General features: G+C 41.1%; 2 protein-coding genes across 3 annotated transcripts; both read right to left on the bottom strand.

The window, feature by feature from the left end:
- Positions 1-1,503: 1,503 nt before the first annotated feature.
- Positions 1,504-5,138, bottom strand: wdr54 (WD repeat domain 54). 2 transcript variants are annotated; one of them, XM_030788388.1, is made up of 9 exons: positions 4,914-5,138; positions 4,407-4,469; positions 4,104-4,170; positions 3,508-3,564; positions 3,262-3,389; positions 2,910-3,010; positions 2,298-2,460; positions 1,972-2,070; positions 1,504-1,635 (listed from the first exon to the last, which is right to left on the bottom strand). In XM_030788388.1, the coding sequence occupies exons 1-9, from the start codon at positions 5,136-5,138 to the stop codon at positions 1,504-1,506; spliced, it is 1,035 nt and encodes a 344-aa protein (XP_030644248.1). The 2 variants fall into 2 exon arrangements, with proteins under 2 accessions (XP_030644248.1, XP_030644249.1); XM_030788389.1 differs by having other exon boundaries at positions 1,972-2,046.
- A 14,500-nt stretch (positions 5,139-19,638) lies between these two features.
- Positions 19,639-23,925, bottom strand: aqp3a (aquaporin 3a). The gene is made up of 5 exons (XM_030770727.1): positions 23,818-23,925; positions 20,737-20,863; positions 20,419-20,556; positions 20,167-20,288; positions 19,639-19,860 (listed from the first exon to the last, which is right to left on the bottom strand). The coding sequence occupies exons 1-5, from the start codon at positions 23,923-23,925 to the stop codon at positions 19,639-19,641; spliced, it is 717 nt and encodes a 238-aa protein (XP_030626587.1).
- Positions 23,926-24,211: the final 286 nt, after the last annotated feature.

Genomic DNA, 24,211 nt, shown 5'->3' with positions numbered 1-24,211 from the left:
AACTTGTTACCGTCCAAAATTCAAATTATACCACTGTACGACTGTTCAGCTCTCTCTCTCTCTCTCGCTGCCCTAGTTTGGAGCTGAGTTTACGGTTAGGTTTAGGGTTACCAAAATTGATCTGCCCTCAAAAAGTTTTCGCTCTACAGAACACCAGTCAACACGGAGCGATCTGCGCGAGCGAGAGAAACAGCACATGACAGACACGATATAGACCGGCGGAAAAGCTTACAGAGAAAACACTTCAACAATTCAACACAGATGCCAAGAATGTTAAGTGATGGGTCTTGTGTGAAGGTATCTAAGTGCGCGGCAACAAAGACAGGTTGCAAAGCTCCGGGCAGCATAGCTAAACACGGCACCATTGATAGATAACGAAAGGGACTGTGCTGCACGTCATTAACCTCATTCACATTCACAACTGTAATTAGATGCACTAGAACAGATCATATATAATGACAGTGATAGTATTTTTATATATATACTTATGTGCATAGTATATGTATTTCTGGAAAGATTTAATATCAGTGCTTTTCAGCACTTTCCCACACTGTGTAGACATACATCATTTTTAGGAGAGCTCCGCACATCAGTATAATCGGCGTTATCCGATCTATATGACCGAGGCGAACCTCCAGAGTGCAAACAGTGGAGCAACCTTACACCCCCGCCTACTGGCCCATTATTAAACTGCAACCAGGATTATATTTGCAACACAAGTTTATTGTCTGTTTCTACAATCAAATTTTGAGTGTCAGACATATTCTGAAATAGTTCTAAATGTACTTACAGCACATATATTTTAATATTTACAGCGTCATTTATGATGTGGTGATAGAATTTAGAAGATTCTAGGAAAAATAGTCTCTCTTCAAATGTTTACTGTGGAACATTCACATCATTAGTATTAAGTAAACATTCTAAATGTGTAGGGTTAAGATAAAATATGGCAGTTTGTTGTGATCCTGTTTATAACCAAAATATAAATACAACAAAATATTCATAGCAACGTAACAAGAAAGTGGTAACACTAACCCAGCTGGCGACACAATTTGAGAATTTAAATGTGCTAATTCGATGGCATTCTTTACTCTTCCTATTTTTTCACTTTTCTCTCGTCTGAATTTAGTCACTGTCTTTCTTGCTATGTCGAGGATAATCGCTCTTGCTTCTGTTTAAACCCTAAACAAACCTAAACTAAAAATTCTGTTCGCCATTGCAGGCAGAAAGCTCTCTGTGTTCGGTACACGCACAGGGATCCGATGGGAGCAGCGACATGGAACAAAAAACAATCCATGTACCTGCCTCTCATTTTAAGACCTATTACCAAGTCATAATTACAATACAATAAATAGTAGGAACTATGTCGACTTTTACTGTACCTAACACACACACACGTAAACACAGGTCCACACACTGCCAATTAGTGTGTCGTATTGGAATGTCTACACAGGGTGTGCGTGCATGTGTGTGCGTGTGTGTGTGTGTGTCTGTGTGTGCAGTTCAGGCCTGCGTGTAACGGATGATTTCGCTCAGGTCGTAACCAGTCACAGCGAAAGCGTAGCCGTCTCCATCACAGAATTTAGCGCCACAGATCTGAGTGTCCGTCACACATTCATTATACATGTGCTCAATCTGAAGAGAAAGAGACAGAGAAAGAGAGAGAAAAAGAAAGAGAAAGAGGAAATAAGGACAACTGTAGGCACAATGTTATGTATCCTTGTGACAGTCTTGGGAATGAGTGTACATCTGGATAATAATAAAATAAAAGTTTTGTGAATATATGCAAATCAACGTGTACAACACTACAGGGATGCATATCTGACAAACTAAACTTAAAAGCTGTTTGTTTTTAGCAGTCAACAGTTATTTATTGTAAGTTTGTATTTAGCAGTAAGCACTGATTTACTGTAAGTTTATGTTTAGCAGTAAGAAGTGATTTACTATAAGTTATTAATAATAATGTTCTACCTCCACACTGTTGGTCTCTGGAGTCAAGCTGAGATGCCAAACACGGACCAGAGAGTCCTCCGCAGCCGAGAGCAGCTGTACGATAACAGGAAGAGACAACTTATAAAAGCAAATATATATTTTATTTTACCATTTCATTACACTATCGGTTCTAGAACTCATTGCAGTTCAAACTATTCTATTTCTCTCTTTTACCTTGTCTGTTAACTCTGCATTCATTCATAAACAATAGCAACACATATATTCAGACGGTATCTATATTTTTTTTTACTTCTATAACTAATGTGCATTACATGCGATCTTTGTTTCTCTGTTTCCAGTCTCACCAGTCCAGTGAATGGTGCGATGTCCAGGGAGTAGATCCAGCGAGCATGAGCATTGACCTCTGCATATAAAATCCCTGTGACGCCCTCATACAGTCGGATCTGTCCTGTTCCATAGCCGGCTGCCACCGTGCCTTTCCATAACTTTACAGACGAACAGCTCACACTGAGGGGGGGGGGAGAGAGAGAGAAAGAGAGAGAGAGAGAGAAGGACAGAGGCTAGAAGTGTTTCTAATAGATGTTTCTTGAAATTTTTAGTGATTCATGCTAAATCTCCTCCATATCATAGAATAGGTCCCTCAGTTCTTTCCCCTGTCAGTGCTTGTCTTGGATACACTGGTTTAAAACTATCAATTCCAGTTAAGCTAGTAGCCTTTGTTACTGCTATAGACTGAGCATCTGAGGACTCTTAGATCCAAACAAGTTGAAAGATTTATGGGAACATGTGACAGTAGAAAGGTGAGGTTCAGAGAGATGCATAGAAAACTCTCCCTGCTCCTCTGTGAAGCTTGAGCAAAGTCAGTGCATCGGAGACAAACTCTCTCAAGCTCTGTCCACTGTAAATATCCCTCTTAATCATTCTTGAAAACTAACTGAGAGAACTCTTTCACTTACTCAAAGCCAGGAATCTTATTGAGCAGCTGGAAGTCTTCTCCTGATTTCCACACACAGAGAAGACCGGAATCATCTGCACTCACCAAATCAGCTATGCACTCCTAGGAACAGGAAGAGAAAAAGAGGTGTAGAGAGACAGAGAGAGAGAGAGAGAGAGAGAGAGAGAAAGAGTTTGACAAAGATAAAAGAGTGTTTTGAAAGTGCTCTCTTTCACTGGGCATCCAGGCAGAAATAACTAAATGAGACCACTCACTAAACAGCTTCTTTAAACATGACAAAACGGTACATTTGCCACGAAAGCAAAGGCAGACGGAAAGAGATAAAAGTGACAACAAAATGGAAATGTCAGTACCAGACTCCCAGAGCACTCTGAGGCCATGTCTGTGATCGGCTCCTTATGTTCCTCCAGAACCTCTGACAGGGTTATGTTACTTCCTTTAGCAGGAACATCAAACACCAGCACCGACCCGGTCGAGGTTCCTGACAGGACGGGAAAGAGGAGGGCTGCCTCAGAGTGTGTTCATATGAATGCATGTGAACAAGGTGTTTATTGACAGTCGTATCTACTGTGTCAGCAGCCTCTGATTATGTTACTCACCAACACAGATATACTTCTCCCTCACGGCAGCTATCCCTCGTGCAAACACTGCCTGAGCTGAGAGACAGGATAGGGATGTCAACAGAACACATGCATGCAAAGACGCGCACGCACACACCCACAGAGAAACGCAAAAACACATACACAGGAACAGGGACACACACCCACACCCACAGAGAAACACAATAACCCAAACAAGGAAAGGGGCAAACTCACACACACACATAAACACACACAAACACGAAAACACACACACAAGGACAGGGACACACACACACGCAATCACACGCACATATCATACAGAAATAGATAAACATAAAAACCCTGTGCAGGCAAGTAAATGTATACACACACACACACACACACACACATACATACACACATGCTAAGCAAGGCACAAAGCACACCCACAATGAAAGTGAAGAATGGAAAGATATTGACTTATGAAACCTGTGAAAATATTTCACAAAAACATTTTTTGAAAACACATTTTTCATATGATTGATGTAGCTTTTGTCACACTTATGATGAGAACAAAAACAAGAGTAAACACACTCACACACATTATTGACACAGCCTAGTGACAGGGCACTAACCTGTGGGTGTCTCTGGAGTGTCAAGTGCATGCCAGTACACCATAATAGACCCATCTGACTCATACATCTACAACACACACACATATACACACACATACACACATGCACACAGAGAGAGAGAGAGAGAGAGAGAAACACAAAAACACACACACACAATAGCTATTATTAGTATTTATGTGTGCACTGGAGGAGGAGTTTTGTGTAAGAATCCCGCAGGTATTCTGGGAGAGCAGGATTTTTGAAGGATGAGTTCATGACAGTAGTCTGTGTGTGGAAGAAGTCAGTTCTCAGAGGCCATCTCACCTGGATGCCCTTCTGCGAGGTCAGCACCAGGAGATCACGAGAGGGCAGGACACACCAGGCTGCCTGAGACAGACACAGCACAGAGTCACACATAGTCTGTCTGCTGTCTCGAAAAGTTTAACGATTCTTTTTTTTTTTCCATTTTCTAGCAATTATGTTCAGTGTTGACAACAAATCAAATTAAGGATTAATTTGGTATTAAGAATTAATACACAGGAATTAATATAGTACGTTTCTCTCTCTCTCATTCATTTTTTCCCTGTGGTCATTAAAAACTGTTTGATTCACTTAAGAACTCTCCTTAGTGTAAGAAATTTCGTTGATTGATAAAGAACTTTTGCTATTCCCAGCACTTGTCCTAACGCTTTTCTAATACACAAGGGACACAGTATTACGGTTTTCCTGGGGGGTTCTGTTCTCTACAGGTCATATTCCTTGAGATTGCTGCGGTAATCGAAATGAGCAATATAAACTTGTCCAGATGTTTCAAAGGACTTTGGGTCTCACCTGCATGATGAGAGAGGAGCTAGTTGCCACATTACCCTCTTTGGACTGCAGCTGGCGATGGGAGTAATTCAGTCCATCCCAGGAGGCACTGACCATGTTAACGACGTTAGCGTGGACTACGGTGAAGTAGGTGAGACATCGCGGAGCGATGCGCAAGACGCTGAGGTTATTATATAGTGCAGAAGCACTACTCTTAATCTGAATGCTCTTCTCTTTATGGTACATCTTCTCTGGCATTTAACAGCGAAAGGATAACTGAGGATATCTGAGTTTTCAGATAAATCCGTTATTTCTGAAAAACAGTCAATCAACAAAATGGGGTAACAACAAGCAGTTTAAACTGTTGATTCAACGAACAATATCTCACCGGTTCGTCCTAGTTTGCTTACAAAAGAGCAGGTTAAGTTTAGCTTAACGTTGCCATACTGTTACACTGTATTAAATTGGATTTTAAGTCTGGGCCGTGGGCTATTAATAGTAAGAATATCGACCTACTGACAATAGAGATAACAAACCCCTGTTATAGAGGACAAAATGAAAGGCTAGGCAATAACATACAAGCAGCTCAGAGGTTTGTTATGACTGTTGCTCATGTTAAAATTAACTCGACTAGCATGGTAACGGTTATATCTTGCAGCACCAGCATCAAGCCTACAGTCTCGCTACAGACATGTAGTTTGTACATCGTTAGCAAAGAACATGCAGCCTTTGTCGCTACAGTGAATAGATCTTTATGTGCATACAAAGAAAATGAGAAGTACAGGCGAGTGTTCTTCTCTGCAAAAATAGCTTTGGAACAGATTCTCTGTGTTGTTCGCTAAAGTATGAATGGCTCTCACCATCTTGCGTCCTCTGCAGCCATAGTGATAACCTCAAACATGCGTAATACGTCACGTTTCTTTGTGGCGTGATGGGCGTGTTAAAGAGCTGAGTTTGCCGTTCAGCAACAAGTGGCCAAATAGATGTGCAACAGGATAACTGTCTCTAGCGTACAACGTTGACGCCAAAAAGCGTTTCCTTTTATCGTTCAAAAAATCAGTGTACAGAGGACCCTACAATGAAAACATCAGATACAGCGGAGCGGTTCTGAAACTGACTAAAGTGACAATTCCCATTTTTGTAGAAATTAGTAAACTCTGGAAAAATATACCTTCTATAAATCTCATATACTGTATATGTAGTATTAAGAGGGCTTGTGCATTTGGCTGATGTTTTACGGAACGCTTTCATTTATATTTGTTTAAATCTTCCCACTACCACCACTACTGCTATGATTATTGTGTAACAATAACATGTTTGATTATTGTTTGTGTGAGTCAAGCCAACAGGGTTGACTAACATTCTTTCCCCAGGAAAAGAGGCCACATTTCATATACCCAAGTTCTCCTCTTAATTTAGCAAATCGCAGGTGATTTGTGGGAGAAAAAAGTTGATATCTCATGTGGAACATCAGTAAAGCAGAGTGGTTTGCATTTAACCACTACTGAATAACTGAGTACAATAGCTGCTGTGTGCGAAATCAGACATTAAAAGCTCACAGTTATTTTCATCAAAGCCAGATTGTTTTGGTTATAAAAATGTCACTGCGGGAGGTATCTGCAAAACGCCCTTCCTCTTAGCCAGCGGAAGCGTCCTTGAAAATTTCTCCTCCAGAAAGTACCTCACATGCCAAACACTCTCCAGGACAACGCTCTTTAAAATCCATTCACTTTGAACTAATCTGAAGTGCAATTGCAGTCAATACACTGTCTTAATTTGCTCTTGCATTTTAAGAAAGTAATAAGATTTATCTTACTTGTATCACCTCTTAAAACTAAGTTGAAGAATCAAAAATCTTGTTTTTAAAATCTTTGACAAATCTTGGTGTAAGCATTCTTGAGAGTGTATTAAATTCTACTTTAGTCCCCCTCAGCAGTTTGTTTAACTATCTCTATGGCCAGGCTTTGTCATAGGCCCGAAAATGCTTTGTTTTGCCCGAAAGGAACTAGTTGGACGCCGCGCTAAACTCAGGAATATAGAGCCTCTGTTGTTTGGACCAAAGAGTGGGTGCCCGGGTTCGTGGTATCTGTTCTGCAACATCGCAGGAGTCAGTGATGCTGTCAACTATCTTAGTAACTTGCTAAAGCTGTTTGTGATATGACTTTAAAATATATACATATGTATTTATCTGGTTTATTTATACTGTGCTCCCATTTCTCATACTCTCTCCTACTCACTCCCAAGTAAGTGACGGAGGTGTCTTGTCTCAAACGTCGTCAGTTTATTAACAGAAACATAACTGCTGTAGCTGTAACCCCCTCCTCTCCCCTTCTTCCTCTCCACCCCCCGCCCATAGAATTATTCAGACCTTTCAAAATTTTGCCCTCTCACAGATACTCCTCAACATTTTATTGCCATCTAAGAAGAATTCATATGCAAGAAATCATTTGCAAGAAAGCTTTTGCAAGAAACTTATGTGAGTCTGTGATGAGACTGATTTTGAAATTCCTTAAATGCCTTAACTACAGAAGTTGCTCTCAGATCCAGGAATGCACGGAGAACAACAACAAATAAAGTTTGTTGAGAGAATAGTCATTCAGAAAAGTAGGCTACCCAGAGTTACTTGCAACTTTAACTTTCAGCCCCGTTTTTGTTTATTATCGTCTTCTTTCCCATTTGTCTTCTTTCTCTCGACTTTTGTGACTTCTTAACTGCTCTTCTATTATCTGTCTTTAATTTGTATTCCCTGCTCGCCCCTGCTGCATTTATGTTTGTTACGCACTATAAATTGCGCATTGCCCTCTGAAACTTCTCAGCGATACATTTCAAAACGTTTCGCAGGTAGTCCGTGGTCACAGGGTTGAAGGTAAACTGTTTGCTTTTTCATTCAGAAATTATTTTAAATTTAAAACAGCGATTGGATAATGTGCCCTCGTTTTCGAATATTTGTGGGTGAGAGGGCTGACAAAACTTCACAATGGACTCAAACAGTGTCACGCTTCCTTCACAGGCTCTCGTCTGTTGCTAGGAGAAATATCGCAGTTGTTATGGACAGATTGTGGACATTCTGTGTTGTCACCATTACAGCAGCTGTATTTAAAGGTAAGAGACTCAAAAAATTTCAGGAGAAGCAAATTTGTCAAAGCATGTGTGTTTTGCTAAGCATCCAACTGTCAGTACATGATGAGCAGGTCTGTTGCAGCAGCTGGGGAAAAGCATTTGCTTAGCCAGCGCCACTAATTGACACACTCACTTGTTACTCTGTAAAGTAAGTTATCTTGATGTTTCCATTTGTCTACAAAAGGTGCCACCAAACACGTTGACGACTCGGCATTATTTGACTATTTTGTAAATATGATTTGTAGCAGTTTGTTCGCTAGGTTGTTCCTAAACAAAATTTACGCCCCCGCACGTAGTCACCCGAGCATAGCAGGACTGGCTTATCCACAAGCTGATACAGTGGCGACAAATGAGAGTAACAGGCAATGATTGATCTTTTTCTTAACTTCTGAACGTTACACATAGATACTCCAGGTTAATCATATTCAGAAGAGGGTAGGTAGTTTTTTTTTCCTTTGGTCACGTATCAAAACTTTAAAGTATCTATGGGACTTCTGCTTGCAGTCTGCTTGCATTAGAAGTTAGTGGCGCACGCGTCAACGTTTCTCAGTTTAATGCCATGTAAACGAGATTGTCGAAGTCCGTATTTCTCGGAGCGTACCATGTCTGCTGTTTACATCATAGAGGCGACAAGTTTGAACATCAGGAACGAGCAGTTTCGGGAGTGTGTTCAGGTTCAAGAGGGGCGCGGGGGGCGCAACAGGCTGGCTTTGGGGGAGTGCAGTTCCGACTTCGGCCCACAGGAGTGGCAGTGGAACCCCGAGACTTATTCCCTGATAAGCCTGCAAACGGGAGAGTGCTTGACTGCATTGAAGGCACAAGAACACGAAAGCGTGAAGCTACATGCGTGCGGTGTGGAGGACCTGGACCGCGAAGGTCAAACGTGGAGCTGTTCAAAAAAGGGCCACATCACCCTTCACGGGAAAAACCTTCACCTTAGTGCCAAGCATGACTCGGGCAAGATCTTCCTCTCCAAGGACCGTGGTCGGGCCAGCAAGTGGAAGACACTGCTGAACCAGACCGTTTGTGGTTTGATGGACAGTGGGCACAGCAGACACCTGCATGGTCACACACATGGTGCAAAACAGATGCTTTGGACAGCATCCCCATTCCACTCTAGAACACAGTCACCGCACAGTAAGACTCATAATTTGAGTGCTCATCATTTGGAAGTTAGTCAGTAGAGGGCTTTTTCCTTGTGGCTGACTAGTTTTGCAACATCCCGTCTGCCTAGTTCGCAAAAAGTTTCATTGAAACCAATTCACAAACTCTTGCCATCTTTTCTGAGGGTAGATTTATGGTTGTTAAACTTAGTGAATAAGAACTAATGTTGTGTGTTTGATTAATTCATTACTACTGTAGGTCATAGCACCATTCTGCTTTAGTCATATTTACCTCCACTAGATAAATAGGCAAGATCCTACTAATCTTACTGTTGTAAGTGTTTATTTTTGAGGTGAATGTTCTTTCTGTTCTGATGACAGCCATTCTTCTCCAGGCCTTTCTTGTAATAATTTCTCTCACTGTTGCGTGGACCCATCTAAATGTATTTACACCGTAGTGCCTTCCTTCATGTGTGTGCATAGAGTAAAAATGTTCATGACACCTGTCAATAACAAACAAAACAGTTCATTTATTTTTCCTGTCATGACTTGTTTGTTTGTTTGTTTATTACTGTGATGGATTCAGAAACAGCTCTCTGTTCCATGTTCTAGCTCCCTTGTATGATGGTGAGATTGTTCCAGAACCAATGGACATGAACCCATTCAATGAAACACAGAGTGGCATGACTTCTGATGACTTGACACACACTATGACTTTCTTCAGCATGGAGTACGGTTAGTATGGTAATGGAGCGTAAGGAGGTGCTGCAGTTTATTACAAATTCAATATTGACCTACAAGTTGCTCATGAGGTGTTCATTAGATCTGTAATGGTGTTATCTGAACCACAATTCAAACACCAGTAAAAAAGGAGTATTTCAGTTTGGGTGTCTCGAATATTCATGTTGTCACACTTTGGCCATGTGGGGGCAGTAGCGGATAAGCAAGCACCAGCTAAGCGAATACACACTGGTCCAACACAAAAACACCTGCAAGCTGCTCTTCTCTCCAGATACTGACAGACGAGTTTATGCAGTACTGAAGACTAGTGGTAAACCAGTGAGAGTACAACATTGAATTATTACTAAATTACAGATACTGTCCTTTTTAACCTTCTGGAATGATCCAGGGATGGGGATGGGTCCAGGAATGTGGCAGAGAGTATCATGTTTCCATTCTGTTGACCAAAGCAAAGCTGACTTTGGATCAGTTGTACTGACGGACTTGCAGTAGAAGCGTAGGTTTTTTATTGTTGTCACTGTCATGCAGTGGCTTGCCCGGAGCGTTGACGTGTGCGCGCGTGCCTGTGTGTGTCTGTGTCTCTGTGTGTGTATGTTTGTGTGTGCGTGTTCGTTTGCGTGTCTGTGTCTCTGTATGTGTGCGCACGCGTGTGTGTGTGTATGTTTGTGCGTGCGTGTTCATTGGCGTGTTTGTGTCTCTGTGTGTGTTTGTATGAGTGTGTGTGTGTGTGTGTGTGTGTGTGAGATTACAGGAATGGGCTGGAAAGTGGCAATGGTGGTGCTCAGTTCCCTTGCCCTGGTCCTGGGACTGATCATCCTCATTCTCAACATCTATCAAAACAGGTCTGTTTATTATTCATTAGTGCTCTTTTTCAATGAACACACACACACTCACACACTCATGCACACACACACATATGCATACATACAAACACATTCGTGCCCACACACACAAGCGCCCCCACCCGCATGTGCGCGTGCGCGCACACACACATACACACACACACACACACACACACACACATACATAGGCATATATATATATGAGTTTACTTGAGCTGGCGTATGCCGACTTTTGCTGGTATCACGTGTAGTTGTCTGGCAGATGAAAATATTAACAGCCAAAATGTCAGCTGAGAAATATTCCAAATAAATAAATAAACGCATTAATAGCATATGAAATAGCCTAATATTGTGTGACCTATAAAATATGTTGCCAAGACAATTGAAATATAAACTTGCAAAAGTTTGATTTTGCCTCCGCTGTTACAACAAGGTGAGATTCACTGAGTGGTCATGTGTCTAAGCTTTGCGCAAGATTAAAAGCATTATGTGCACTCCATAGCAACAGCCCTGCGCTTTGGCTCGACTCCCCATGTTAGCACAACTCTGAAACATCAAAACAGACAGCCCTCGGACAGTTTTTTGAAAAACTGAGTGATGGTGCAAGCACTGCAGCCCGAGGCCAGCAAAACTACAGAAAAGCGTCAGGCTCCTAAAGAAATGGAAGATGCAACAGCCAAAAAAACAAAACAATATTTTAAATCAGAGTGGCAGGAAAAGTTCAGATGGTTAAGACATGAAAAGGTGGGCGGAATAGACAGAATGTTCTGCACCGTTTGTGAGAGGGCAGGTAGAACAAATGGCTTTATCAAAAGGCCAATCACTTTGAAATCCTCTGCACTTACAGAACACAGTCAATGCTCTGACCACATTTAACACAACAGCAAAGTGCCTATATGTTCAGTTCGCAAAGTTTGCAAAGACTCGCAAAGACTTTGCAAAGATTTCATTTGTCTAACGTAATGTAAAGTCTAGCTTAAACTCTGATATACATACAGATATACACACTCACACTCAGTCACACACGTGTACATACACACACACACGCACAGACACACTCAAGCGACATGTAAAACTGAAATTCCTAGAAAGAATGAGTGCCAGAATCCAGCCCAAACACATTTCTTTTATTTTCACACATAATGTGAGATTTGTTTGAGGTAGTGTCACCTTTCTTCCACTCATGCGTGGACTCAGACTGAAACTGTCACAGTGTGAGGCAATAGCTTGGGAACACTGAATCAGACAAACAGCTGCTGGTGATTACCAGGATTTGTCACTGCCGCCATGTACTCTGCTTTCTAGGAAAAAGAAGACAGTCGTTATCCTCAAGTCGTACACGCCTAGCGGCGAGGCCAGTCAGGCAGGTTCCCCAGTGACCAGTGAGAGAGCTCCTCTCACCAAACATCCAGCCAAACCCCCTCATTCCCCCTCCCTCCAACACGGCGAGATTCTCATCGAATGGAAGGACGGCACAGTTACCCCGCTCTTTGACAACAACAGATAAACGGACGAATAGCTGTCCCGTACAATCATGTGTATGCTGAGTGTTTGTTTATGGGTGAGAAGTTGTGATTGGAGGGGTGTGGGGTGGAGGTGTGTGTTGCTCAGGAGCTTAGAGGAGCTCATTTTTTGGGGCAGTACCTTAAAAAACAGAGAATGTGCATCTGTGCACTTAGGGGAATTTTATAAGATTGAAAGCAACATGCTTCTTCCCCGCAAATTATACGTTTGAGCCTCAAGGAAAAGTACAACATAGACCTTATATAAAGAGCAGAACTGCTGCCAAAAGCCTGTGCTCTCTTGTGTGTGTGTGTGTGTGTGTGTGTGTGTGAGAGAGAGAGAGAAAGAGATGTGTAGTTCTGTTGGAATGTTATATACTAAAATGTTATGTCAGGGCACCCTTAGTTTTATGAGTTCACCAATGCTACCAATGCCTATACCTATATACATGTGACTACTAATGATTAATGGATTAACGGTTTCGCGTAAGAACACTGCAGTTTAACTTTACAGAGTCTAATCCATGCAATGGACTGTTCTATGACATTTAATTCATTGCGTGATTAAAAAAATACTAAGTGTTTATCAGTAAACGTCCAAATTATGAGAAACAATGTGTAATGTCTAATATTTGTAGGGGTGTTTTTTTTATTACGTCATGTCACTTTGCTGAATAAAAAAGTAATTTTGAACTAAAGTGAACTTTGAACTAATATTAAAGTAAGAGGTGTGTTCATTCCTCAATTACTGATGATATATAGGCTTGTCTAATCGCTGAATGCAGTCCTGTTCTTGGAACTGAGAGGTCTGTAGTTGGTGCTTCTAGGAATTTTCTGTTTCCTTTTTCTTTTTTAATAAATGAGCTATCCACCCTTTTACTCAAAGGACCTGTCCCTTCCAGGTATGCTGTTCAGTTGCTTTATGTGACGTCTTCCTGTTGACAGCTAAGACTGAACGTTGGGTAAGAAACAGATCTGAAAGGGACACAATAAGACTGTGTATTCAAGTCACTTGTCAAGTGGCACCTTCAAGCACACAGACTGTAAACCCAATTAGATTGCGTCCAAATATTGTCACAAACATATAAATGTGGAATGTGATCTCATTGCGATAACATGCATACATGAACTTAGAATCCATAATGCAAATCAAGATTGTCAACCTTGTCAAACTTCATGTGCAGACTTGTACCCATTAGTTATCCCATCCAAAATTGTGATGATAAATTTCAGCACCCCCTCTTTTTTTCCCTCTAACTCCAAATATGACATCTTGAATATTATTGTAGGGTTTTGTGAGGAAATTAGGGCTCCACCCACCAATGCTGGTCGGATCAGGTTGTATCTAATAATAATAATAATAATAATAATAATAATACAAGTTTATTTAGAGCCCAATATCATTATTTATCATCTCAAAGGGCTTTACATGTCCACAACCAAGTCAAATCAAAATGATATCATCAATAAGTAAGAGAAAATAGATAAGTCTTTAGTTCAGTTTTAAAGGTATGAAGGTATTTCTGTAGGTAGACTACTCCAAAGGAAGGGAGAGCAGTAGGAAAAGGCTCGGTACCCAGGAGACTTCTTTTTTGGGGGGAAGGGGAGGGAGGGGAGAGGTTATAGGTTGTAATTAAGTTAAATAGGTAGGCCGGTGCAAGCCCGTGTAGAATTTTGTTATATGTAATTTCTTGTATTGAAATTCTGTGGTTTGTTTGGAGTTATCATGAGCATCAAGCTGGAGAGTCTCTCATACGACAGTTTAATTCTGTGATATTTGAACGATATTCCAGCTCTGGCTCAGCTACGTTCTTGGTCTGAGTCATCGTAGGCCTGTAAAAGCAAAGGTGAAACCTTAGGTTCAGAGGAAGGTCTAGGTGTAGAAACCTCTTTGCTGGTCAAAGCTGACTACTGCCTCTGTGGTTTGGTCACTGAATTCTGCTGCTTCTGGGAGTAATCTCATAATTAGAGGTTGATTCTTTCATGTGTTTCCTTCAGCCAGAGACATGTCATGGTTAGAAGACACTGGCATGCTGTCCTCCATATCTGAGTGTAAAAATGCTAAAAAAAAAAAAAAAAAAAAAGACCTTATTTCCCAATAAATTATACAATGCTGACCTTGTTAAAGAAGTGTGATTTTGGAATCACATCTGTAACACCACTACAGATCGTTTTTCCACTGAAGGCTGATGTTTTCCACAGATGTTATTCAGTCATGTGGAGTCAAGCCCTGGCGGTAGCGATGGCTTCCTTCACCTTCCGATGAGGACTTGTCTTTACAAGCAGTTTTATTGGATGTTTGCCCTTTGGATTGAATATAAAAGAGAAGAGGTTGTTTACAGTGATTTGTAAAGCATACAGAACAATTACAATAATGGCCTTGTTTCGTCCTTTAACCTAGCTAGCATTTAACGTGCTGTCAGAAGGCTAATCATTGTCCCCAGTGTGAATGCACTAGGATTGAGTCATGCATGCTGTACCCATGTAGCAGAATGACGTTAGAGTCAGTACATTCTCACGCTGGAGTGAATGTGTCTATGTTAGATACACAAGACATGAACATTCAGTGTCAAATTTATATACATACATATACGTATGAAGCTATTGCAGATTTATTTGTAGGAATCTCCTGTTGTTTTACTGTCTTTGCAGTTTTTTTCCCTGTAGAGTTTGATTTTACTGACATGTACACGCAAATGAGTTGGCATAATTTAGAAAATTGCTCTTGTCGGTCGCGTAACGCATAAGATTGCTAACCCGATAAGGGCTAGTTACTACAGAGGTTGCTTAGGTCACTTGGCAGCCAGCCTCCTGTCTTTCCTCATCACCTATTAATTCCAGACAAAACAGTGAAGATGCCCTCTCCCCCACGAACAGCTATCTACTGATAAACATAGTTGTCTCCAACCAGGAGAGTCTGAGCTTTTATTTGGTCTGGTCGCGTTCCTGTCCAATAGACCCTCTTCCCCTCTGACATGGTCTGAATGACTCCATCTGTGATTTAGACCTGATCTGTAGAATGGCTGTTTTTCTGTAGAGTTACGCAATTTCATTGTACCCCAAGCAATAGCCTTTTTTCAATGATGTCTATGTAAATTGGGAACATTGCGACACAACACTGAAATCAGATGAAGTACTCCTGTCTGAGGTTCTTAAGTTCAGCCAAGGTGACATTCACAAGAAATAGATTTCAGTAGTTCTAGAGAAAGAAAAAAAAATTTAAAAACATGTGTTTGTTCTCAAGAAACATTGACTCCTGAGCTTAATGTGTGGTCAGAGAATTAGTTATTGTCCAGGCATGCAACGTTTTTGTTCACTGTAATATGTGGAGGCGAATGCAGCTCATTGGAATCTTTTGTCTGCCAAAGTACTACACCTAGTTTGTGCAAAGAGATGAAAAATAAATCTAGAGTCATGGCCTTTGGCAAAATCTCTGTTGCGTTTCTAAGAGAAGTCATTTAAGTACAGTTACCTCCATATGGTTGGACTGGTTTTTTACACACATGCACAACACATGGGCGGATACGCTTTAGGTGTCTGTCTGAGACCTGAGGCATCTCGAAAACATGGAGGAGATGCAGGGATATGGGCCACTGGGCAGGAGCCTTGTAAAAACATCACATGCTAATTTAGGAGCTCTTTATGAGGGACAAAAGAGGAAAGTAACACTTTGTTGATTAAAAGCTTTGGAAAACAGCGGAGAGTGTCTCATACTGACTCGCTGGACCTCTGCAAAGGTCGATTGGCATCGCACCTGATCCTTGGCAAGACCTCACACGTGTTTTTTTAGGACAAGTTACGATGAAGCCTTGGATTGAGATAGAGTAGCGTCAGCAAGCCTTCTTTACTCCTCTTTTATGAATCATATATTACACTGACAATATCACCTTTTGGAAAGAACGTTACTTTCCAGGTGGGCAGTTTGCATTTCTTTGCCTCTACCTTTAGCTCCCTGACATGTTTGAATCTCAGGGCAGCTCTGTTTGTAAAACAGTCCAACTGTTACCGTGTGCAGGAAGTAGGTTTGTGAAGTCGTTACACTCTCCTGCTACCTGTTTATGTGGTTTTTGGCTAATGAAGCTAAAGCTGTTTTCACCTCAGCGGTTCAGTCAATCCTACCTGTGTGAATCAGACATTCTGGTGTTAGGTAAGGCCTTTCAAAATTGTTTTATTTTACTCTTTAATATCTACAATCTCAGGTTATCTGGTGTTCTTTATACTCTGGGATCAGACTGATTACAGTACACCAGAGGAAGGAAGAAAATGCATTGTGTAACAGTATCATATTTGATTCAAACTTTGACAAGAAATTTTTCCATATTTGCTGAAAGCAAATAAATGAAAAAGGTCACTTAAGACACAACACCTGCAGACAGATCACCACATGGGATGATCAAGCATGAAGTGAGGTTTAGTGGAATGTAGCGGGGGCAAAACCTCAGCGTGTGCTAACAAAACACAGGGCTTGTCAACGGACAATGAGAAAAACAAGGCCAGGCACTGCCCTCTCTCTCTCTCTCTCTCTCTCTCTCTCTCTCTCTCTCTCTCTTTCGCTCTCTCCCAGACGTTTACTCAATGCAGAAAATAGAACAGATTTGCTTTTTGGTGTAAAACGAGATCTCTAATGACCCAGGTAAAGGAAAAGAACAGAATGAAAGACAGGAAGAGAAAAAAAGAGCGACCTGATTTCTGAAACTGGAGGTTTTGTATAGGTGTGTAATATCATCCAAGTGAGAAAATATACCGATATGCCTGATATGAGTGTTGGAACTACCATTCTTCAGGTGTACTGGTCATCCAATAACAGGCATCAAGACCGTTTCCAGACCTTCCAGGCTTTGTCTGTTGAGTGTCTTAGTGTTCAGTAAATAATGACTGCGTGTTGATACAAGATGTCTGGCCTCCAGTCCTCAACCACAGTTGTCACTATGGAAATGAATGTGTGTAATTACACTACAGCTCCCCAAGTGTTGAATGCCCACAGAGCTAAATGCTTTAGAACTCTTCCTGTGATGTAAACATACTTGATTCAACTTATAAGCTAATTATCAAGGGCTTGAAAGATGAAATAGCAGTGCAGGAAGAACAGGTAGCACACAAGTTTAAACTGCGGCGTTTCAGGGCCTCAGGAGATAGGATAGGGAAATATTGCATATCACTCACACTGACATGGTTATTGCCTGAAATATATGCAAATCAGGGTGTTGCTTATAATGAGAAGCCAAGCCTCAGTCTAAGAATCAGAATCAGTGAATAAAATATATTGATTCACTGGCCATGTCCTCAGTCCACCACAACACTGGACAAAAGTTTAGCCAGACTCTTGGCACTTGTCAGAAATGTTGAACATAACCCTTGATGTTTTAAGGGTTTTTTGGGAGCTAGTCTGTCATTGTCATCAGAAAACAGATCTGCTCCGTTTTATAGAACATGTGCTTTTCTGAATTTAACTCAGTTTTCCACTTCTTTAGCTGAAGTTGAAGGTTATGCTTGCCATGTACTTGGTTCCCTGGCAGGTGTGATAATTTATGTAATTTTTCTGGTGCCATAATTATTGGACATTCTTTTAATCAGGGCCAGTGCTGGACCTGAGAATTAAGCTGTTTCAGTCTGCTCCGATTCGTTACGAATGCAAACATTTCTCTTAGTTCGTTGAGTACATGAATGAGATTTGAATTGGGCTTTAAAACTTGCTTGTTGCCTTAGACAGCAACAGCAACAGCAACAAGATGGTTTGAATGATGTGAGTTTAATTCTTGCTCTGTCACAACATAAAATCAATCGACCAAATGTAATCATAGCTACTGTCCGTGAGCATACAGCTACAAATAGTATAAATGTCTGTAATATGCATTTTATTTCAATCAGTGTCAGGGCAATTCATGTTTATTTTTTCCCCTTCCACCTGAGCAGGATAGGTTTCTCAGCTCTGTCTCGCCCTTTATTCTCAGTAGTTTCCGTAATCATGAGTCTGCCCAGACCTGTGAAAACCTTCTTAGTCAGCCTAGTGCCAATCCCACAATGTGCCCGTCTAAATCATTCAAGCAGGCTCCTGTCCTGGTAATTTTCCATCGTTTTTTTAACCTTTTATTTTTGAGAGAGAGAGAGAGAGAGAGAGAGAAAGCGAGACTACACACTTACATTGATGGGGGGGGCTTCAGTGGAACACTATTCGAAGAAAATCGCACACAGTTACAGTTTGTATTTTTAATATGATACAAAGCCCTAGCCCTTATGTAAAAAAAAAAAAAAAATTAAGCACATTAGAAAACATGCATTGGAAGTCACGCCATGTTACTTAAGGCAGACAGACTTTGATTTTCAACATCAAGAACAATCTGTTGGACCAAATACAATCACATCACAGAAGTCAGCTGTACTGTTCTGGATTTCTCTGCCATTTTTTTCTTCAAATCCATTCATCATATACAATAAAAATACAGAATAAAAAAAACTCACTGAAACATCAGGACTGAATTATAAAAAAAAATGGTCAGTTATATCAGAAACTGACAGAAACATTATAGTGATTGGATGTGTAAGGATTATACTCATTTTACATCAAGACACAATAGCATAGAAAATGTTGGTTTGCTTAATGGCTCAACAATTGTTGAGAGCATACATTTGTCAATATCAAAATACAAAAAAATATACATATAAATTGATCTGTTCAAAAAAAAAAAAAGACAAGCAATACTGTAACAGAAGTTTCACAACGCTACTTTTGTATGTTGTTTTCTTATAAACCAGAAAATAAACATCATTTGAGAAGATAAAGAATTTTCTTTTCTCGTTATTGTGGGAACTCGAGAGGAGCCCTCAAAGGCAAATGAAAAACACACATGAACAGAAGAGTTGAATAATGTTTCAAGCATGTCTATATATACATCATTATCTCTCCTCTGTAATCCCTGTCACCCTCTTTGATCTGCAGTTCATGCTCAAAGGGGAAAACTCAAAGTTCTGTTCAGAATGCCTTGGACCTACATATCTTTGGAAAAGCGAAACACGGGAATTGTTTTGGAAGCCTGTGGCCGAGTGGAGTAGAATCACGTTCATGAGGTAGCAGTGCCGTCTTTTATGGTAATGTCGTTAAGTTTGGCATTCTCCTCCTGGGCCTGCTGAATTCTTTTGTCTCTGTCCTCTCCTTCTGTGTGGAAACCCACCATTAATTGGTACACAATCACTCCCACGATGGTGCCCAGGAAAGGGGAGAAAATCGGGACCAGGAACCAACAGTCTCTGATACTGTTAAAGAGACAGAAACAAACAGTCATTGTTTTACTTCAAGACTGGTAATTGTTAGTCATAAAGATGCGTATAACGAGACTGGTAAGAAAAAAAAAAACATTCCCACAAGATAAGTTCAAGATCCTACCTGTTTGTTTAAACTATGTTCAGCTTGTTAATACTTTGATAATGGTTACATATTGACTTACGTAAAGACGCCAGGTCCCCAACCAGCCAAGGAGGTGAAGATTCGAGGACCCAGGTCTCTGGCAGGGTTGACTGCATATCCAGAGTTGAAGCCCATGGACAGGCCAATGACCAGCACAGAGAAGCCCACAGTAAAGGCCTCCAGACCGGGTGGAATGGGATTGTTATATGGGTCCACAATGGCCAGGATGCAAACAATTAGTGCAGCTGTACCAATCATCTAAACAAAAATCAAACAAACAGACAAAAAAGATCCATAATTAGAGACAGATGAACAAAGTCTGGACTGGCTTGCATAGATTTAACACATGGTTATTTTACACTGTTTTAGGCAGTTCTTACATCATAGTACATATTTTGCCTCCGGTATTTCGTTATGAAATTTCAAGGTAGTTCACTTAACTTGTTATGGTTTTATCACGCATTTACTGTAGAGTGAAGCGACCGAAAATGGTACATTCTTTGTCAGCGTTTATGGAGAATAGACTGTAAATTTTGAGGGAGTCTGTAGTGCTCAGTCAGTCACCTGGTCAAAGAAACCATTGACGATGGTAAGATGTCTGCCGGGATAGGTGGCAAAGATTCCAGCCGTAGCCTTGGGTCCCTCAATAACAAGCTGCTCAGTTCCAGCAAAGTCCCATAGAGCATCTGGTATCAGACAGGCCAACACATACAAGACATGTCAACTGTTAAAAAAAAAACTCCAGACAAAAGCATCCTCTCTATCACAGCTGTGGGGGAACCAACCTATCATAATCCCAGATCAGGAGGCACTTACCGTAATACAAGCCAAAAATGATTGCTGCTCCCAAAAAGGCACCAAGTGTCTGGAAGGCAAAGTAAACCGGGAATTTTCTCCATTTGGATCTTCCCAGAAGGCAAAGAGCCAAAGTCACACATGGGTTCAAATGTCCACCTAAAGGAGCAGAGTACATTAACTCTTTATTAGCTCTTAGCTCTTTCATACTTCATTTATATAACTTAACTGAACCCCTATTCTTTCAAAGCCGACTCGTTTCTTTCTTTCTTTTTTGTTTTCATTTTAACACATACACAGCAGTAGCTTTGAACCCAATTTGAGGGGTGTAAAGTTTACCTGACACCTGGCCGCAGACCAAGATTCCCAGGGTAGCGGCGAAGCCGAAGGCGAAGTTAACAGTGAGGAACATGCCGTGTGATCCACCGCTGAGAACCAGCTGAGCCACAGCGCCGCAGCCAAACATCTGCGAATAGAGCAAAGACAGACGTTCAGTACGACCACCCCCGATCAGAACACAATTCATCCAGACAGCACCCACATTCCGACAGGTTTCTCTATGATATCCCATACAGACATAAATATCAACATATGTATACTACAACCAACCTCCACAACTTGCATACCTTTGCGCGCGCGTGCGTTTGTGTGCGTGATTTATATTATAAATGATCAAACCATGACTAACAAGAGGTACACCAAGAATCATTGCCATTGTGGTTGGATATGTGTGTTTACATGAACGAAATGACTAGTGCAGACTACTGCACTGTTGAATTACTTTGTTGCAAAATAGATTAACTTTGAATTGCACTGAATGCCTTGATAAACACCAGGGATTAAGGCGTTAGGCTGCTTAATGTTGTCTGTGCAGAAACATGCATTGTTGCAGTGGAAAAATTTCTGCTGTATTTGACCGAAAATTTACATATGTGGAGTCATTTGTTACAGCTTGCAGAGGGGAAAGAAGAAAAATCCCCATGTAGACCAACAAGTGTTTAAATCTAAGTTCTCAGTCTGACTTCATCTTTGGTGAGGGCTTTCGCTTGCAGCTATGTCATTGGTATCCATCTTCAGTTATGAGGTTTCCTGCCAGGTATTGTTAAGGCCTTGGCTAAGGAAGTGACACTGATGGGACGTGCTGCGACTAGTTTTTTTTTTTGTTTTTTGTTTTAATATTGCCTGAATGTGAGGCTCGATACTTGGGAGCTTTCAGCAGTATTTCTGTAGTTTTCAGTATTTCAGTAGTTCACTTGTCTGCTCTGGATTAATCAATCACACGTTTTTGATGGTTTTTCTTAATGGGTTCATTCTGACCGCACAGTAAAGAACCGCACTGCTTTAACAGATTCTCACACCAATGAGTAACGGCGAAATCATTTATACCTCAATGCCAACTAAGCCGTTAAATGTGATCGTTCAAGCCGTAACATGTTCAGAACCGTCCTGCGAACTGATTTGTTTAACTTGAACAACCTCGGAGAGGATCAACTCAACTCAACTAATCAACTCACTGAACACCATTCAGTCACTATACAATAATATACGGAATATGAAGCTCAAACGAGCGACTTTTTAACCCCCTCAGTTTGCAGCATTATAAAAATATGGCTATTAATACAAATAGCGGAATCGGCAGTCTTAGCGGATGAAGGACGAACTGCGTGTCTCCTAACTTCTGACCCCTGCACGGGGCTCATGAGCGCAGAGCAATGTCCTCCAGAGACAAAGGACAACTGTTGAGCAGAGGACTAATGACATTTGATAGACATGTTTTGTCGGACATCCGCCTTTCTCCTTCACTAACATGTCACAACCGATGACTTACTTCTCAGTAATTCATGCTCTCTGATTTCTTACGTAAGTTTGCATTGCAATGGTGTTTTGTCGATTTACGTGTGCATGTTATGAAGAACTGACGGCGCGTAAATTGTATTTTAGTTGACTCATTTGGTATATTTGTACCTGCGTGAAATGTCACCTTTAAAACACCTGTCCCCACCCTTAAAATAACTCACCCCTGTGTTCCTCATATGACTTCAGTCATCAGTATTGATCTAATATCACGCTATGCGAAAAGACAATAGCTGCTAAGGAGGATCTATGTTGGTTATAGACTCTGAATTGTTTTTGCTGTATGTGGCGTCATTGTCACGTATTAATGTCCTGACACAATGAGTCATGTCACAGTGGTAGTTGCTGTGTCACTGACTTTCGGTGCGACACACCTGTTTGTGTTATGTCTCTATGATAAGCCTCTGTGCTATGCGTGCTCTTTCTCAACGTAGACACTACCGTTTAACATTTATCGATTTTTAGATTCTCTGTCGAGCGCACATTTAACGAAGTACTGTGAATATCTGTAGGCTACTTAAAGTAACATTTAAGATGTTGCAACCAAGAGTGACTGGTGTCATCTGTTACTTTTGGTTTGTTTATCGGGGGGCTAAGGGGAGACCGCTACGAAATTCGGAGGAAAAATATAAACCTATTGTTTTTTCTTATTTGTCGTGGTGGTGAACTAGGTACCGCTCAGACGGATCAGATGTTCCCTGGTTTTAGTGGTCGAGACGATATTCTGATTAGTCGGAATACAAAAAAAAACCCCAAACAAACTACAAACTGCTGACTGAATACTCAAACCCATACATCATAATATCCTCCGTTAATTTAATGATAGCTCCTATCGCTCCTGCGTTAATAACCACTCTCCAAACTATTACCACTTTTATAGGTCCAGTTATCTAAAAGAGGTAGGTATTTTATTTATTCTAGGGTTGCCATGGCAATTAACAGAGTTACCACTTTACAGACTCCTACACTGTGTTGTCCGTTAGGATGTCTGAAAAGTATGCTGGTGACCAGTTTGTAAATAGGACAGTGAGAGATATGTGGCCAATATACAAACAATAACAATTTTCCAGTTTCACACTTTTTCTGGGGATGAGGATGATTGGCACGCGGGGAAGGGGGGGGGGGGTTATCAAGATTGTGCTGTAAAGTTAAAAATTTGTGTGTGCAATGGGGTAAACTTTTAAAAAACACAATGGAAAAAATCCCTCAGGTGCTTTATGAATCTCAGGTAACACTTCCCTGTTCCATAAACACACTTGGAGTACTGTACACATTAAAGTTGTTTCCCTGTTCCTTATCTTATAGTTCCTGCCTTTGTATGGCAAATTCTACAGGGTAACCATTCATGCCCCTCAGTGGTAATATGGTTATATCTAATTTTAAACAGGGTTGAGTTGTGTTCTATAACACTTTATATGGTATTTAATTTATGGTACATGCCAAATGCAAGGCGATTACATGAACAGCTTTTAAAATATCCTGGGATGATGCCCCCCCCCCCCCCCCCCCCCCCCCCCCCCCATTGAAATATTATCTTAAATGTTTTAAATTGAAATATCTGCTTACCACCAGGATAAGGGTGCCCAGGCATTCTGCCAGCCCCTGCCGTAGGAGTTTGTTTCGGATCTGGAAGGTGCGAGCGAGTTTATCCAGGTAAACCTTCTGCCTGCTCATCTCTCAGCTTGGCTCGGGTGTCCTCTTTTTCCCTGTCTGATGAGCGTTTCCACAGTAATATCCTCCTGAGACGTGTGTGCAGGGGTAGCCCAGTCTGCCTCTCTTATAAAAGTCCAGAAAGACATGGGCCGACCCTCCTTCCACTGACTTAGTATACACCCCTTACACACACACACAGACACACACGCACACACACACACGCACAAACACACGCTCTTACCCGTCACTTAGCTCGTGGTCCACCCACCCTTGCAACCACACACACAGATACACATGCACGGGCTCA

Source organism: Chanos chanos, chromosome 1 (genome assembly GCF_902362185.1).
Source record: "Chanos chanos chromosome 1, fChaCha1.1, whole genome shotgun sequence".
Lineage (NCBI taxonomy): Eukaryota > Metazoa > Chordata > Actinopteri > Gonorynchiformes > Chanidae > Chanos > Chanos chanos.
This window is presented reverse-complemented; position numbering and strand designations above follow the sequence as displayed.

What these genes read in the sequence shown, in the direction of transcription:
- wdr54 (XM_030788388.1), bottom strand. Translation starts at nt 5,138, where the DNA reads ATGTACCATAAAGAGAAGAGCATTCAGATTAAGAGTAGTGCTTCTGCA. An exon ending in GGAGAAGTATATCTGTGTTG is followed by an intron (nt 3,390 to 3,507) that starts GTGAGTAACATA and finishes CCGTCCTGTCAG; the next exon opens with GAACCTCGACCGGGTCGGTG. An exon ending in TCGCACCATTCACTGGACTG is followed by an intron (nt 2,071 to 2,297) that starts GTGAGACTGGAA and finishes TGCTTTTATAAG; the next exon opens with TTGTCTCTTCCTGTTATCGT.
- aqp3a (XM_030770727.1), bottom strand. Translation starts at nt 23,925, where the DNA reads ATGAGCAGGCAGAAGGTTTACCTGGATAAACTCGCTCGCACCTTCCAG. An exon ending in GGTCTGCGGCCAGGTGTCAG is followed by an intron (nt 20,557 to 20,736) that starts GTAAACTTTACA and finishes CTGCTCCTTTAG; the next exon opens with GTGGACATTTGAACCCATGT. An exon ending in CATTTTTGGCTTGTATTACG is followed by an intron (nt 20,289 to 20,418) that starts GTAAGTGCCTCC and finishes GTCTGATACCAG; the next exon opens with ATGCTCTATGGGACTTTGCT.